Source organism: Adiantum capillus-veneris, chromosome 4, assembly GCF_014529385.1.
Source record: "Adiantum capillus-veneris isolate H3 chromosome 4, ASM1452938v2, whole genome shotgun sequence".
NCBI classification, from domain to species: Eukaryota; Viridiplantae; Streptophyta; class Polypodiopsida; order Polypodiales; family Pteridaceae; genus Adiantum; species Adiantum capillus-veneris.
Window position 1 is genome coordinate 32,102,427 of NC_140934.1, and position 16,746 is coordinate 32,119,172.

Sequence of the window (16,746 nt, forward strand, 5' to 3'; positions counted from 1 at the left end):
AGAAAAATTATCACTCATAGCGGGACCATTGCATGACCTAACAAAAAAGAACATTAAGTATGCATGGTCTACGAAGGAGAACATTGCTTTTGAAAAGCTTAAAGAGAAGCTTATCTCTCAACCTGTGCTTACACTACCAGATCTCTCAAAGCCATTTGAGGTCCAATGAGACGCTTGTGGTGATTGCCTTGGAGCCATGTTGCTCCAAGAAGGGCACGCCATAGCATATGAAAGTCAAAGGCTCGACCTAGTTGAGCAAGCGAGTCTAGGCACATATGAAAAGGAACTGTTAGCAGTTCTACATGAGCTAGACACGTGGGAGCACTATTTATTGGGGACTCCTTTCATTCTACGAACGGATCACCAAAGCCTTAAGTACTTCATGATGCAGACCAAGCTCTTTGACAAACAAATGAGGTGGGCAAATTTCCTTTCGCAATTTCATTTTCATATTGCTCACATTGCTGGCAAGCATAATCAAGTAGTCGATGCACTCTCAAGACGACTGAGAGTGAATGTGGTTTCCATAGCAACTCACAATGATCTATCTTCTATGATAGATGAGTATGCTATCGATCCCTATTTTAAAGATGTGATGTCAGCCCTTGCACTAGGGAAGAAAGAGGAACCATTTACCCTATAACAAGATGGTTCTCTTCTCTATGGTAATAGGCTATGTGTTACTAACTCACTACATGAGAAATTAATGTATGAATCTCATGCTCCTCCACATGTGGGGCATAGAGGGATTCAAGCTACCCTAAGAGGGATAGAAATGTACTTGTATTGGCCTACCATGAAAGAGAACATACAAGAGTATGTTTCAAAATGTGTGGTTTGCCAAAAGACGAAGTTTGATAGAGGGAAGCAACCTAGTTTGCTTCAACCTTTGCCAATCCCTAATTCACCCTGGGAGAGCATATCCATGGATTTTATCTTTGGATTGCCTAGGTTTATCCATGGGAATACGGGAATATGGACAATGGTAGACATGTTCAGCAAACAAGTGCATTTCATACCTTTCAAAAAGACTGTTAAGGCCCATCAAATGCAACCCTCTTTATATCACAAATCTTTAAGTAGCACGGCTTGCCAATGTCAATAGTGTCAGATAGAGATCCTAGAATGACAAGCAATTTTTGGACGGGTCTCTTTGAGAATTTAGGTACAAGGCTAAATTTCTCTTCGGCCAAAGTAAGATAGCTAACCTAACAATTCTTGATCTACTAAAAGCTTATGTCACTGAAGTAGATCAAAGGTCCCAATGGGAGAAGTGCTTACCTTTAGTGGAGTATGCTTACAATAACACAGTACATACATCCACGGGAAAAGAACCTTTTGAGGTAATTGAGGGAAGATAAAAAAGTCCCCTGCTACTTAAGGTACACGGGAAGATCTTCGCTGCAGATGAATATAGCCGCGACCTACAAGAATGTTTCCAAAAGATTAAAGATGCTATATCCATCTCATAGCAAAGGCAAAAGGCTGTTGCTAATAAGCACAGAAGAGCCCTGGCCTTTAAAGAAAATGATTGGGTCTTGCTTAAATTTCCCAAGGCTCGTTTAAGACACACGATGGGCAACAATCCTACGGGACACCAAAAGTACTATGCTAAACTAGCAAAAAGGTACTATGGCCCCTTTCAGATTGTTAAGCCAATCAATGAGACGGCTTATCAACTCAAGTTGCCCAACCACTAGCTCATACACAATGCTTTCCATGTGAGCCTGTTAAAGCCTTACCAAGGAGAGCCACCCTAAGAAGCAACCATAGAAGACCCAAAAGTACTATGCTAAACTAGCAAAAAGGTACTATGGCCCCTTTCAGATTGTTAAGCCAATCAATGAGACGGCTTATCAGCTCAAGTTGCCCAACCACTAGCTCATACACAATGCTTTCCATGTGAGCCTATTAAAGCCTTACCAAGGAGAGCCACCCCAAGAAGCAACCATAGAAGACCCACCGGAGATTGAATACCAAGAAGAGGTACTGCAGCCCGAGTCCATTCTCCAACACGAAGACAAGGTATTGAGAGGAGGTAAGATTATCCGATGGTATCTTATTAAGTTTAAGAATTATCCTTTTGAAGATGCTAGATGGATGCAAGGCATACAATTAAAGGATAACCTAAACCTTGTCAATGCTTACAATGATTCCCTAGAGTAAGCAAATGAAAGTATGTTTTAAAATGATCAATGTTTTTGTCTTATAAGACTCTCTTTTTCTTTATTGTGCACAAATGTTAAGAAGTATGCATGCTTAGGATCATGTTTGTGGTGACGACATCTCCCAAACACCAAGTAGAGCAGGCCACTCTACTATGGAAGATTGATACGGACTAATGAGTAGACATGCTTGTGGCAGCTAAGTCTCTCAAGCACCAAATGGATTAGTCATCCATTCCGGAACGATGTAGTACGGTAAAATATGGATCCTCTACCCGCTAGCAAACGGACTAATGATTAGGCTTTATCTTCTCTACCTCATAGTCGAGGACGATTATGATATCAAGAGAGAGGTAATGTCATAAAAACCTAATATCTACTTTCCCAAATTATTTTCTCATATTAAACTGATCATTTAACATGGGGAGATACCAAGGGGAGCAAAGGCTAGATATTGGAAAGGCTGCTAGACATGTCTCAAACAGGGGATCCAAAGGAGGGGAAATAGGGATCCAGATGGGGATGGTATGCTAAAGAGCAAAGTGCACCAGTGGAGTTTAAAAGACCCTTAGGTTTAACTCCATTAAAGACTTCCAAACTAAAGTTCCAAAGGCTACTCTTAGTGACTAAAGTGTCGAATGCTAAATTCAACAGAAAATGCTAGAGAGAGAATGTGCAAAACGCTAGAGAGAAAGTACTCGCCACAAAGTGCAAACGGTAGAGAGAGAAAACGCTAGCAGAGAGAGCCCAAAGGCTGGTAATCTACATTCAACAACTTGCCAAAAGTAGAAGGGGGGGTGGGGACTGCTTACTCCAGTTTTCCCTACTCAGCTAGAAAACCCCACGATTCTAGAAATTGGCTAAAATGGCTAATAAATAAGTAAACTCACTAAAAGTGACCTAGAACACATATTTAGTGGCCTAAGTGCAGATGACTCGAGACTCTAACCCCGGGAAACCCTAGGAACAGGGGTCTTGCCTCATGCCAGCCTATCAAGTGAGCAATACCATGATGTGCACCGCTAATAATAGGTACGTCTACCTCACTCCCTAATCTACTCCTGGGAGATACCAGAGCTATCACCGGACAGGAAGATGAACTCTAACAAATACCCCTCTAATTTGTGGAAATTTCCAAAATATCCCTCAAGTTTCAAAAATTTCCAAAAATACCCTTTATCTACTTTGGTTGGATTGTTCAAGTTTTTTTAATCTTTATTCTTTTCTGACAAGTGAGATCCGTTTTTGAATACTCCGCATGTAATTGTCACAAATTACCTCACAAAAAAGGCAATTATGTCTAAAAATAATGAAGCAATTCTTCCTTAAAGCCTACATAACCAACTCAAATTCTAGTTTTAGCATCTTATATTGATAGCCAATCAGTGTTCTTATGAAAAGCTACAATTTTTTTAATCTTTGGAGATATTTAATCTCACAATCAAGGGTATTTTGAGATTTTTGAAAAATTTGAAGGGTATTTTGGGAATTTTAAAATTTGAGTAGTATTTTGGGAATTTCCACAAATTAGAGGGATTTTGGTAAACCATTTGTGATTATGTATATATAATGAATAATATAATTGTATATTAAAACACAACAAATGTTCCATGTGATTTTACGCACTCATTAAAACTTACTCTCCATAAATCTCATCCTCTTCTTCACTTAGCAGGCCTTAATATTAAATTCCTCCCCTTCACTTAGTAGGCCTTAAATCAAGGGTATTTTGAGATTTTTGAAAAGTTTGAAGGGTATTTTGGGAGTTTTAAAATTTGAGGAGTATTTTGGGAATTTCCACAAATTAGAGTGATTTTTGTTGGAATTAGGGTTGCAGAGAAACGCACACAGCTTGGAGAAGACGAAGGAAGCTCAAGGCACACAACAGAGAGTGTGTTACTTAGTATGCAATGGAAAGATAGATAGCCCTAGAGTGATGGGCGTATATACAATGCTCGGGGGAAAAAACCTCCTAAAGAGGGAAAAATTGCCTCGGCGGTCCTAGTGTGTTCACACACATCACTACCACATGTATATGGTAACAAATCCCCCCTAGAGTGATGCGGTGAATGAGAGATGGCACATGAGTAAAGGGAAGTGCCATGCCCTGAGGACATGATCACTCCACAAAGGGGAGTAAGCCCAAAGCTTTGAGGAAAGCTTCAAGCTTCTCACGAGACAATGCCTTTGTGAAAAGATATGCAAGGTTGTCCTGTGTTGGCACATAAGCCAAGCTGATCTCTCCTGTTGAGAGCCTCTCCCTGACATAGTGGTAATGCACCTCAATGTGCTTTGTGCGAGCATGAAAAACTGGGTTCCTCGCAACTGCCAATGCGCTCTGATTGTCAATGTAGATAGTGTTGACAGTGTCCTGTCCAACACCCAAATCAGCTATAAGGCGTCTGAGCCATACACACTCAACCGTACCTATGAAGACTGCCCTATACTCAGCCTCACAACTCGAAGTGGCCACAGTAGGTTGCTTCTTGGTCAACCATGATATACATGAACTTCCAAGCATGAAACAAAAACCACTTGTGGACACTCGCGTGTCAAAACAACCAGCCCAATCTGAGTCCGAAAAAGCATGTAAGTCTGGCGGCAATGATCCCCCCTTGGGATAAAACAAGCCAAGATGTAAAGTGCCACTAAGGTAGTGGAAAATCCTCTTGCCAGCCTGCCAATGCTTAGACCTTGGGCTAGACCCTGGGCTATGCATAAATCTGTTGACTTGTGAGACTGCAAACTGAATATCTGGCCTCATGTTGCATACATAAATGAGGCAGCCAACAACAATTTGGTGAAGAGTGACATCAGCAGGATCGCCAGCATCATGTAGACTCAACTTCAAACGTGTTTCCATGGGAGTGGCAATAGGTTTGCAATCCTCAAGTCCAAACTTACATAGTAATGTCTCTATGTAACCTTTCTGACACAAGGCAATACCACCATCACACTGCTTAAACTGTATACCCGAGTAATGATGCAACAGTCCCAAATCTTTCATCTTGAAAGTAGCATTCGAATCAGCCTTAAAATTTAGCAATATGTCTCTCATTTGGTCCAATGATCAGCAAATCATCGAAATAAAGAACCACAATGAGAAGTACATCACCCTTATGCTTTACATACAATGTGCTTTCTGTTGGACTGTTACGAAAGCCTCGTTTAACCAAATGAGTGTCAACTTTCTCATACCAAGCACGAGGAGATTGCTTCAACCCATACAAAGCCTTCTTACATCTGCACACTTTGTCCTCTTGTCCTTTTATGACAAAACCACGAGGCTGCGTTACATAAACTTCCTCAAATATGTCACCATTCAAGAAAGCAGTAACAATATTTGATTGATGTACATCCCAACCAAAATGAGATGCCAATGCACATAGAAAATGCACAGTAGTCATACGACAAGTGGGAGCAAAAGTCTCTTCATTATCAATGCCTTTTTTCTGTGCATAACCCTTTGCAACAAGTCGAGCCTTATGGCGATCGATCTCACCATCCGGCTTGCGTTTCAACTTGTAAACCCATTTCGTACCAATGGCCTTTTTGCCAGGAGGAAAATCACATAAAATCCATGTGTCATTTTCTATAAGTGCATCATATTCTGATTGCATGGCAGCCATCCAATTTTCTGAATTCTGTGTTTCATCAAAAGATAGAGGCTCCTCAACATCATGTAAGCTAGACACAGCCAAAGAATAACAATCTGATGCATAAGATGCATGGCGAGAGCCTGAATGAGTACGAGTAGACAAAGGTGCATCCAATTTACTGTCACGCAAAGTGTGCACCAGCCATTTTGGCATACCTCTAGCCTGCTCATTTTCAGCCCTTTCCTCATCAAGTACATCATGTACATCTGCATCAGTAATAGGCTGATCTGTAACATTTTCAAAAACCCCCATAGGCTGTACATTTGCCTCATTGGAAATTACATTCGTATTTCCACCACTGAAAAGAGGCAACAAAGTGTCATAAATGTCCTATGAGCTTACATTACTGTCTCTAGTACATGACAGCAAGGGCTGAACAAAATCTTCCACAAACACTACATCCCGTGAAACCAGAATACGCTTTGTTTGCAGATGATATAACTTGTAACCTTTGCTTTCAGCACTATAACCAACAAAAATACATTTGACAACCTTATCATCCAATTTTCTGCGCTGTGTTTGTGGCACTAAAGCATATGCCAAACAACCAAAAACATGCATGTGCTCAATAGAAGGCTTTCTATCATGCCATGCTTCATATGGAGTAATAGACTGCAAAGCTTTCGTAGGACACCTGTCAAGTACATAAGTGGCATATATGATGGCCTCAAGCCAAAAAGAATGCGGCAAAGCTCGACTTTTGACCATACATCATGCCATTTCCGTCAGTGACCTGTTTTTCCTCTCAGCAACACCATTTTGCTGAGGTGTATAAGGCACTGTACATTGGTGTTTTATCCCACGACTAGCCAGAAATGCATTAATTCATGAGACATATACTCCCCCCCTCGATCGGAACGGAGAGTGCCCATAGTACATTTCGAGACATTTTCAGCCATAGCCAGAAATTGTTTGAAGCACATAAAAACTTCTGACTTCGCTTTAAGAGGAAATACCCATGCATGCCTGGAGTAATCATCAATGAAAGCCACGAAGTAAAGGTAATTGCCCAAGGATGGAGTTTGCATGGGCCCACAAACATCACTATGCACAAGCTGCAACTTGCATGTGGCCCGAACTGAACCATCCTTTGGAAACTTAGAACGCTGCATCTTACCCAAAATACAGCCTTCACAAACATGTTTGGCATGTGCTTCAAGAGGCGGCAAAGAAGCAACCATATCAAATTTCTGCAAACGCAGCAAACTGGCAAAATTCAGATGACCAAAACGTGCATGCCAAGTTTTGCATCTGAAATAGCCCTTGCAACAACATTTGCAAAATTTTGTCCACACCTGTCATACAAAGTGAGCTTATACAACCCACGACACAAAAGGCCAGATACAACAATTTCATCACCAAAACTAAGATCATGAACTGTACATCTGTCATCCACAAATTTGACTACAAGTCCAAGTCTAGCAAGTGCGGATACAGACAAGAGATTCTTCTTGATCCCAGGTACATAAAGTGCATCAACAAGTGTGAAGGAACTGCCATTTGCAGCAGTAAGCACAATCTTTCTAACTGCCTGAACCAGATAAGAGGCATTGTTGGCACAAGTGACTGAATTCTCACGAGGGACAAACTCGAGAGAGGTAAAAAATTCACGATGTGAGGTAATGTGCTTTGTAGCACCACTATCGAAATACCACACATGTGAATCTGTAGCAACTGACAAGCATGCATCATGGATAGCAGGATTGTAAGTGCACTCTGCGCTAAAAGCCCATTCTGCATCAACATCAGCAACACAGTCTCCTTCCACAGAAGACTCAACAATGGGTGCATTTGTAGTGGAACCAGCATTTGCAGTGGAACCACCCTCTTTCTTCTTAGCCTCTTTGGCCTTCAACTTAGGACACGACTTGATCAAGTGATCATTAGCTTTACAATAATGGCAACACATTTTCTTTTTGCCCTTATCACCAGAATTTCCACATGAATTGCTGCCAGCAGAAGCATTAGGAACAGAAGTTTTGCCACTCGTAGCAGAACCATAAGAAGTGGCTGCATTGTTGTTACCACCCTTTCTCTGAGAAGCAATAAAAGCCTGTTCAACTGCACGCTGTCTAGTCCTGTTTTTTCTGAAAAGTGACTCTTGCAACAACAATGTGCATAATGCATCAAACTTAACAACTTCTGGATTTCCTTGGGTCATAAGTCTTCAAGTACTAGCAAAAGTTTGGTAAGAATCTGGTAAGGCATCAAGAACTGCACAAGGGAACTGTCTGAAATGACTTCACCTGCAGAAATGAGTTGCTCATTGATATCCTTGACACCAGCAAGAAAAGTGTCCATATCATCTTCCTCATGCATAATCTTCGACTCCAGCTCTTTACGTAGCAAGGCAATTTTAGCCTCATTGTGGCTTGCATAAAGACCTGCTAGAATATCCCAAGCATGTTTTGCAGATTTTGCTGAACGAATGTGAGGAACAATGGTACGCTTCACAGACAACGCAATCAATGCATGAGCCTGCGCATCCTTTACATCCCAACGAGCTTGTTTTGCCGTAGGCAAAACAACTCTAATAGCAGCAATCCTTGCAGCAAGACCTGCAACATCCTCAACATCGCCTACATCCTCAGAACCAGGACGTACATCAGTGCCCTGCACAATGTTCCAGACGCCCTTTGACACAAGCACATGTTGCATCATATAAGCCCACATAGGGTAGTTGTCCCCATCCAACCTGTCCTCAACAGCAAACATCTTGAACACATTTGTGTTGTTGTCAGCCATGGTAAATGCTGCACCTGATTTGAAAACTGCTTGAAAATAGGAGAAACAGAGCGGGAACAACACGTGCTATGTAGCACAAACTGTAGAATACTATGAGGCACCTATTACGCAAAAAACGACACTGACAAAAATTTTGCACAAAATGACAAAATAGCTTGTGCAGTACTGCCTGTAGTGGAAACGGAGGCCGAAATGAGTCCGAATAAAAAATCTGAGCTTGCCAAAGCTCACTGAATGCGAATGCTTGCCAAAGCTCACTGAAATCGGAGAAAGTGAGTAGGCGTGTGCTGGAGCAGTTGGCGACTAAGCCCGGGAGGATGCAACCTGCTCTGATACCAATTGTTGGAATTAGGGTTGCAGAGAAACACACACAACTTGGAGAAGACGAAGGAAGCTCATGGCACACAACAGAGTGTGTTACTTAGTATGTAATGGAAAGATAGATAGCCCTAGAGTGATGGGCGTATATACAATGCTTAGGGGAAAAAATCTCCTAACGAGAGAAAAAAGGCCCCAACGATCCTAGTGTGTTCACACACATCACTACCACATGTATATGGTAACAATTTTGGTAAACCATTTGTGATTATGTATATATAATGAATAATATAATTTTATATTAAAACACAAAAAATGTTCCATGTGATTTCACGCAATCATTAAAACTTACTCGCCATAAATCTCATCCTCCCATTCACTTAGCAGGCCTCAATATTAAATTCCTCTTAATAGCATTATGCAGGCCATACTGGACTTTCACCTTGTTGAGTCTTAAGTGGCGACCCTTAATAAGAGACCAAGGCTGGTCGCGCAAGCTCGTGCTAGAAAAAAACCCCACAGAACCACAACTTTACGTGATTGTAGGAATGGCCGCGGCACTAGCATTCAGACCCGCAGCTGCAGCCATTTGGGTTCGCGCTGCGACACGCCTTCGAACGATTCCTTCGTCTTCGTTTGTAATCCGCTGCCATCTTCACCTTGCGATTGGTAAGTCACCCAGAGAGAGAGAGAGAGAGAGAGAGAGAGAGAGAGAGAGCCTTAAGAATTGGGCCCAACTGCAGCCTCCTCGTTGAGTCCAATGAGAGTAGAAAGTAGTGTCGTGATCAATATATGCTCTGGACCTGCATGTAAGGTGTTCCAACCAGTTAACATGTGTGGAGAAATTCCATTTTGTGCAACTTCAAAAATTTCTTCGTAGTGTGGATGACAGCAGAGCAATGATGTAATCTGTCAGGCAAAGAGGTGGACAGCACCCTGAGGCTTGCCTCACAATATCGTTCTTAACTGGAATAAAAAAGATCATCCTTTGTGTCAATCAGCAAGAACTATTTCTCAAGCAAATGCCATGAGCTACCAGAGTATACATACAAATGAATGTGGCATATTGTAGGCAAAGTTGTTGGACCCATGTTTTACATGTAAGTAGGTGCTTGGACAATAACTATCTATGATTTGGTGTCTCCCACCTTGTATTCATTTTTGGCTGTCATTCAGCTTGCAGTACTCGAATAGGAGTGTGCGGGTAGCAAATTACATGCAGTGAGACTGACGTATGAAGCGTCTCTTAATGCTTATCAAAAGTCCTCCTTGAGTTTTTCCTTAAGCTGGATTGTGTGTTTGAGATTCACTGTAAAGCCAAGATGCATGGCTTCTTTGTATGGCGAACGAATTGAGGCACATAAAACGAAAAAGTGGAAAGCTAAAATCCAAAAAGGTCTTATGATTCATGACTCGTAAGAGAAAACTTTTACAATGAAATCACCGTGTGTATATAGTGGGTGGTGAGAAGGAGGTGTATGTGTTTTGGGGCTCGGTGGTGGGTTCTTAAATTCTCTAATATTTGCCTTTCCTCCTCTATAGACTGCTTGCTTTCTGTTCCTTCCTTGCTTCTTAGACCTTCGCTAATTCTTTCGCTCTATTCTTTAGTTGGACTGGCGTCAATTCGTTGGAACTCCACATTGAGGTGCCTTCAAGTGATGTGGTCTGTCTCATTACTTTGATCTCCTCACTAATTTTGCCTGCTTTTGAGAGAGAGAGAGACAGTGGCCTTCTTTGAAGGCTGATGGGGCTCCTCCTTTATTTCTGATTCAGCCTCTGTCGATGCTGTGTAGTCCTCTGCAGTCGTGGGCGTTTGGATCTCCCTAGCTCGGTTGCTCGATCGATCAGCGTGCCTCTGGTGTAAGGAGAATGTGAGCTCTGTTGTGGTAGCTGCTCCTCCGGCTGCCCAGTGTCTGCTCTAAAGAAGTTTGTGGTCCGTCTCTGAGACTGGCTAGCCTCTCCTCTCATTAGGCTCTCTCTGCGTCTGCGCAGCTCAAGCAAAAACAGTTCCAGACATCTCTGATCCTCATACCCCATGACTCTCGATATTTGATCCTCATACCCCATGACTCTAGCGAGTGGTCCAAAGCCCTCTTTGAATAGGCAATGAAAGCGGCCTCGTATCTCATAGTAAACTGGTTAGTGGCATGTGTAGTGCAACTCTGTCTCTGGCTCCATGTGACATAGGGGACATGTCGTGGCCTCTGCTGGTACTCCGCTATATCTACCAATCTCGACCCGAAGATGGTGTGAAGATGTGCATATCTGGCCAATAGCGCATCGTATCCCATGAGATAAGTGGGTGTCCATGTATCTGGGCCTCGTCACAAAACCATCCTCAGTAAGCGGAAGAAGATGCTCTCTATAGAATCTTCGTCCCTAGTTCTTGTGCCGGTTGTATCCAAGTCCTCTTGGTATCTAGCTGAGTCAAGTTCTGGCGGATGAGCATGGTGATCTCGGACTGTGTAAGAGTTAGAGAGGATGCATCCAATGAGTATTGAAAAGGGGGCAATCTGTCCATGCTGAACCCATGTCCGTGAAACCATGATGTCATCTCTCCATACTAGCATGCTGTATCTCCCTGCATAGCTAATTGAGGACTCAAGTGCTAGGGGGGCATATCTATATCTGGAGAGGTCCCACAAGCGGTGTATAAAGGAGACTGATCTGATGAGCGCCTCAACCACTAGTGGGGAGGCAGCTAGCTCTGCCGGAATAATGTCATGTGGTATTGAATTCAAGCCTTGGCTCTAATAAGCCGAGAGATCATAGAGACCAGAGGTGTAACAAACTTGGACACCCCAAGTCAAGATTCTACCGCGCCACTGCAGAGATTCACTTCAAAACAGTCACAATTTCACAATTGAGTCGACACGACCCAGCGTAGTTCCGTACCTAGAGATATTGCACCCCTTTCGGTATTTCTTTTTGTATTAATCTGTGTTCAAAGTACAAGAGAGTGGGTAGGTGCTCATTCTCAGACTTTGCGTCCAGATGCTCCGAGAAGTGAGGCCCTACCCACTTATTTATTGATACCAGGGATGCCGAAAAGCAGAGCCCCAAAAGCATTAACTCAAAAGCTTCTTACTCAAAAGCATTGGGTCCAAAAGATTTTAAAAATTAAAGCATTCAAGCCCCAAAAGCTGCCAGTAAATTTTCAGCCAGCGCAAATCCGTACAGCCCACTTTTTGCGGCGCGATTTGCGGAGATTTCGTACGGCAGTCCGTACAGCCTGCCACGTCAGCCTGTCAGCGGATTTTACGGCTGGTTTTCCGTACAATCTGCCACGTGTCATGTCCGGCCAGTCTGTGTGTGTCCGGGTCTGCTGCCACGTCATCCCATTTGTGACATACCCCCCTCTTGAAAGCATTGTAATCGCCCTCGATTACGCCTGCAAAACAGACAGAGACCATAGACTGTCTTAGCAGACACTGACTGGTAGTACCGACGTACTAGGAACAACACATCTAGCACATGTACCAATTGAGAGTCACATCTCAAGACATCACTTGACATCACATGACAAATCACATTCAAAATCATTCCAAATCTCAGACCATGATTAATCGGCAACGTATTTAGCGATCGCATCTAGATCTAGTCGGGACCTCACAGATGCCCAGTTAACTAATCCATATTGCAATTATGTCTATAGAGATTTACGAGACCGAAATGCTGCAGTCATTTCGTCTATGAGTTCCTGCACTTAAATAAGTCAAGTACAAATCAATCAGTATCATATTCATTATCGGGAATTCCAATTCATAAAGTTATTTAGCAGAATACTGTCAGCCCAGCAGTATCCCTGAAACCCAAAGGGACATCGGTGACTCTATATCAAAAATCGGTGCAATTTGTTGACAAAGGAGCGGAGTGACTCCCCTCTTGTGCAAGCCCGCTGCACTAGATTCACCCATGCTAAAATTGGGGTTCTATCTGAGTAGACTATGCTAAACCGAATGCTTCAAGGTAAAGTTCCACAATCTGAGGAGTATCTGCTAGTTACTCCTCTTCCATCCACTGCAGGATAGTTCTTGAATTTAACCAAGAACCGCCTAATCACTTTACCTTTAATCTTTCTATCTTTATGTGACAGTATCTGTTCTGGAACGAGTATCTCCTCGCTTTCCTCCACTTTGGGTTGCTGATCTGGCTCCCCATCATCGGGCACATCGCCTTTAAAAGGCTTAAAGAGACTCACATGAAAAGCATTGTGAATTCTCCAAGTATCGGGCAGCTCAGTCTAAAGGAGACATCATTTATCTTTTCTTTTATCTGAAAAGGTACATAGTATCTCATGCTAAGCTTTGGAAAAAGGCGCTCCTTTCCCTTTTTCTTTCTCAAGCGTGCCTTCTCAAAACGTAAGAGCACCCAATCATCTTCCTTGAATTTCAAATCGCGACGGTGTCGATCTGCTGCCTTCTTGTGTCTTTTCTGAGATTTCTCTAAAGCCTCCCGGACCTTGGCAAAAGCAGTGTCCAAGTCCCTCGTGTACTGGTCAGCTTCAAAAATCTTATCTTTCGTGCTTAGGAAGGGTGGAACCTTCGTAGCACCTCTAATAATCTCAAATAGTGCCTTCCCCGTCGAAGAGTGGATCGTGTTATTGTAGGCAAATTCCACCAAGGACAAAACATTTTCCCATTGGGTCTTCTGATCAGAGATGTAAGACTTCAATAAATCCAGTACGACTGAATTTGCAATCTCAGATTGCCCATCTGTCTGTTGCGGGTGCAAAGATGATGAGAACTACAACCGAGTGCCAATGTTCTCCCTAGTAGCCTTCCAAAACAAACTCGTGAATAGTGGATCTCTGTCAGAGACTATTGTCTTAGGCATGCCATGTAATCTGAATATCTGGGCAATGAACAATCTCGCTAAATGATCCGGCTTGACTGTTTTCTTCACTGGAATGAAATGAGCCTGCTTGCTAAATCTGTCAATAACAATCCAGATACCATCGTGCCCACTCTGTGTCTTCAGGAGATCAAAAATGAAATCCATAGCTATACTTTCCCAGGGGCGGGTGGGAATGGGTAAAGGTTTTAACAATCCCTATGCTTTATGCCTGTCAAACTTGACCTTCTGGCATACCAAGCAACTGCATACAAAATCGTCCACGTCCCTCTTGAGTCTCGGCCAAAAGAAGTATCGCTCCACACCTTTCAAGGTGGTATCAATGCCGTGGTGACCCGTAAATGTTGGACAGTGGCATTCGGTTAGTACCTTTTCCCTCAACGGCTGTGTAACGCACAACATCGTTTTCTTCATCAAGTAGCCATCCCGAATGGAATACCCCGCTACTACCTCCCCATTCTGTATTCGATTGAATACATTTGAAAAATCTGGATCTGTGGCATACTGATCGACCATGTCCTCGAAGCTTCTATGATGAATTGCGGAAATAGCCAAGACCAACGGCTTCCGGGACAAAGCATCTGTCACCAAGTTCTTCTGTCCTTGCACATGGACAATCTGGAAGTGAAACAGTGACAAGATGTTAGCCCACCGCATCTGCTTCTCCGATAGCTGCTTCTGTGACAAGAAGTAGCATAAATTTCTCATAAATCTGTGCTGTCAATTCCGGCCTTGAAAACAATCGGCTCTCATAGACAATGACATGGCCTTCTTGCATTAAGACTGCACCCAGACTACGACCACAAGCATCACAATATACTTCGAATGACTTTTGCAAATCCGGCAAAGTCAAAACTGGTCCTATAGTCAATTTCTCTTTCAAAGTCTGAAAGGCAGTCACCTCTGTGGGTCCCCACGAGAAAGGGACTCCTTTCTGGGTCAAAATATGCAAAGGGGAAGCATCCTTTGCAAACTTTCTAATGAACCGCCGGTAGTAAGAACATAAGCCCAAGAAGCTTCTAACTTCATGGACATTCTTCAAATCGGGCCAATCACGTATAGTCTCAATCTTGGCCGGGTCCATCTGCACTCTTGCTGCGGAGACGAGTGTCCCAGAAAGTGTATCTTTGATAAGAAAAATTCACTCTTCTTGGCATTGATCACCAACTTGTGATCTCGCAATGCCTGAATGACCTGTATAGCAGATGTCGTCTATGTTCTGCCTCATCCTTGGAGAAGACTATAATGTCATCAAAGAAATTGCCAACAAAAGATCTGTACTCTCTGAAAATCCTGTCCATCATTCGGTTAAAAGTCACTCGAGCATTGGTAAGGCCAAAAGGCATCACAAAAAATTCATATAAACCGAAGCTCGTCCAAAAAGCTATCTTGTAGACATCTCCCGGCTTGATCCGGATCTGATGATATCCGCTCTTCAGATCGATCATGCTAAAACAAGAGGATCCCTGTAGTCGGTCAAGAATATCATTGATCCTCGGAATCGGAAATCTGTTCTTGATGATAATTTTTTTGAGAGCTCTATAGTCAATGCACATTCTCCAAGATTGGTCTTTCTTTAAAACCAACAACACCGGAGAGCAGTAAGGTGAAATACTCTGCTAGATAAGACCCTTTTCCAAGAGGTCTTTCACTTGGTTCATAATCTCTTCATTCTGGGCTCGGCTCACACCGTAAGGTGGCCGGTTCGGTGGTGTGCTTCCATGTATCAGATCAACAGTATGATCCTCAAGACGAGCTGGTGGCAATTCGCCTGGCAGGCCCTCTGAAAAGCAATCGGCATGAGTGTGGAGAAAATCTGCGTTCTTTATCAAGTTTAGACATATTTGTCGTGTGTTCATCATTTAACTCTTTCAAAAAGATTGAGTAAACAAATAGACTGGATTCATTAATTTCGAAACGGCCGAAGCCGATACAATAGGGCTATATAGACTCGCGCTTCAATTTCACATCAAGTACAAATTTTCGGCCCTTTTCATTAGTCAATGTCGCTTTCTTTGCCCTATAATCGACCATGGCGTTGTTCTTATGGTACCAAGGGACTCCAAGGAGGACATCACAACCTTCCAAGGGCATTATGTAAAAGTCCTCGTGCCCCAAATACCCCTAACAATGCAACTAAAGTTTGCCAATGATAGGTGTAATGGCTACGTCCCATCTGGGTGTTGCTAGAACTGCCTTTGCTTGTGGTCCCATCCGATCGGGTGTAATCTCGAGCCGCGCCTCCAATTCAGGTGAAATGAAGTTGGCCTAGGCTCCTCTATCAAAGAAAATAAGGGCTTCCTGATCTTTCACTTTGCCCCAAGCTCGGCAAAGTTCTGTACTTTCATCAATCGTGCTTGGGTCAATACCCATGCAATTTGGAACTAGTCCTGCTTTCATCTTGCCTTTTCGTACATGTTCCTCAGCTGCTCTCGAACTCTTTGGCCTGTCTTCATTCCGTTCTTGCTGTGCCTTTTTAGGGCACTTCGCGGAGACGTCCCATGTTCCCCGCATTCGAAACACTTCCCCTCTTTGATGTAGTTGGCCCTCTCTCGAAGAGTGAGCCGGGGTCGTGAATCCTTGTCTTTCTTTTCTTGGGAACTCCTTCTCTTTCTACTTTCATTATTAGAAGTCTGTTGGGTTCTCTGAGTCAAGATCTCTTCAGTGGGGTAAGTCAGATTGTCTGAATGTACGGCAAAACCCCGTTTTGCATGACCCATCAATCCTTGAATATCCTTTGACTTTTGTTCTAAGTAGTAATCTCGGATCTCTGTAGGAAGTCCGCAGCAAAACCGCTCAATCTGTTCCTTAAACGAGACCTTCTTAAATGAAGAAGCTGGCAGAAAAGAGCTCCAAAATCTCTCGCAATACGCATCGAGAGAATCTCCCTTGGTCATCCGAAGACGATTCTAAGCAGTTCGTAAATCTCGTTCGTACTCCCGAGTCAGCCAAGAAGAAATAAAAGTCTTTTAAATTTCAACCATTTAACCGGAGCTTCCTTTAGA

General features: G+C 42.9%; 1 protein-coding gene across 1 annotated transcript in view; it reads left to right on the top strand.

Moving 5' to 3' along the window:
* The first annotated feature begins 9,357 nt into the window (after window positions 1-9,357).
* The window catches only part of LOC147458948 (Radical SAM superfamily protein), a 69,256-nt gene continuing 61,867 nt past the window's right edge, over window positions 9,358-16,746 (top strand). Inside the window, exon 1 of the mRNA XM_086510362.1 lies at window positions 9,358-9,556. Within this exon, the coding sequence (XP_086366488.1) occupies window positions 9,436-9,556 (121 nt within the window). The 5' untranslated portion in view covers window positions 9,358-9,435. The remainder of the gene's footprint in view (window positions 9,557-16,746) is intronic.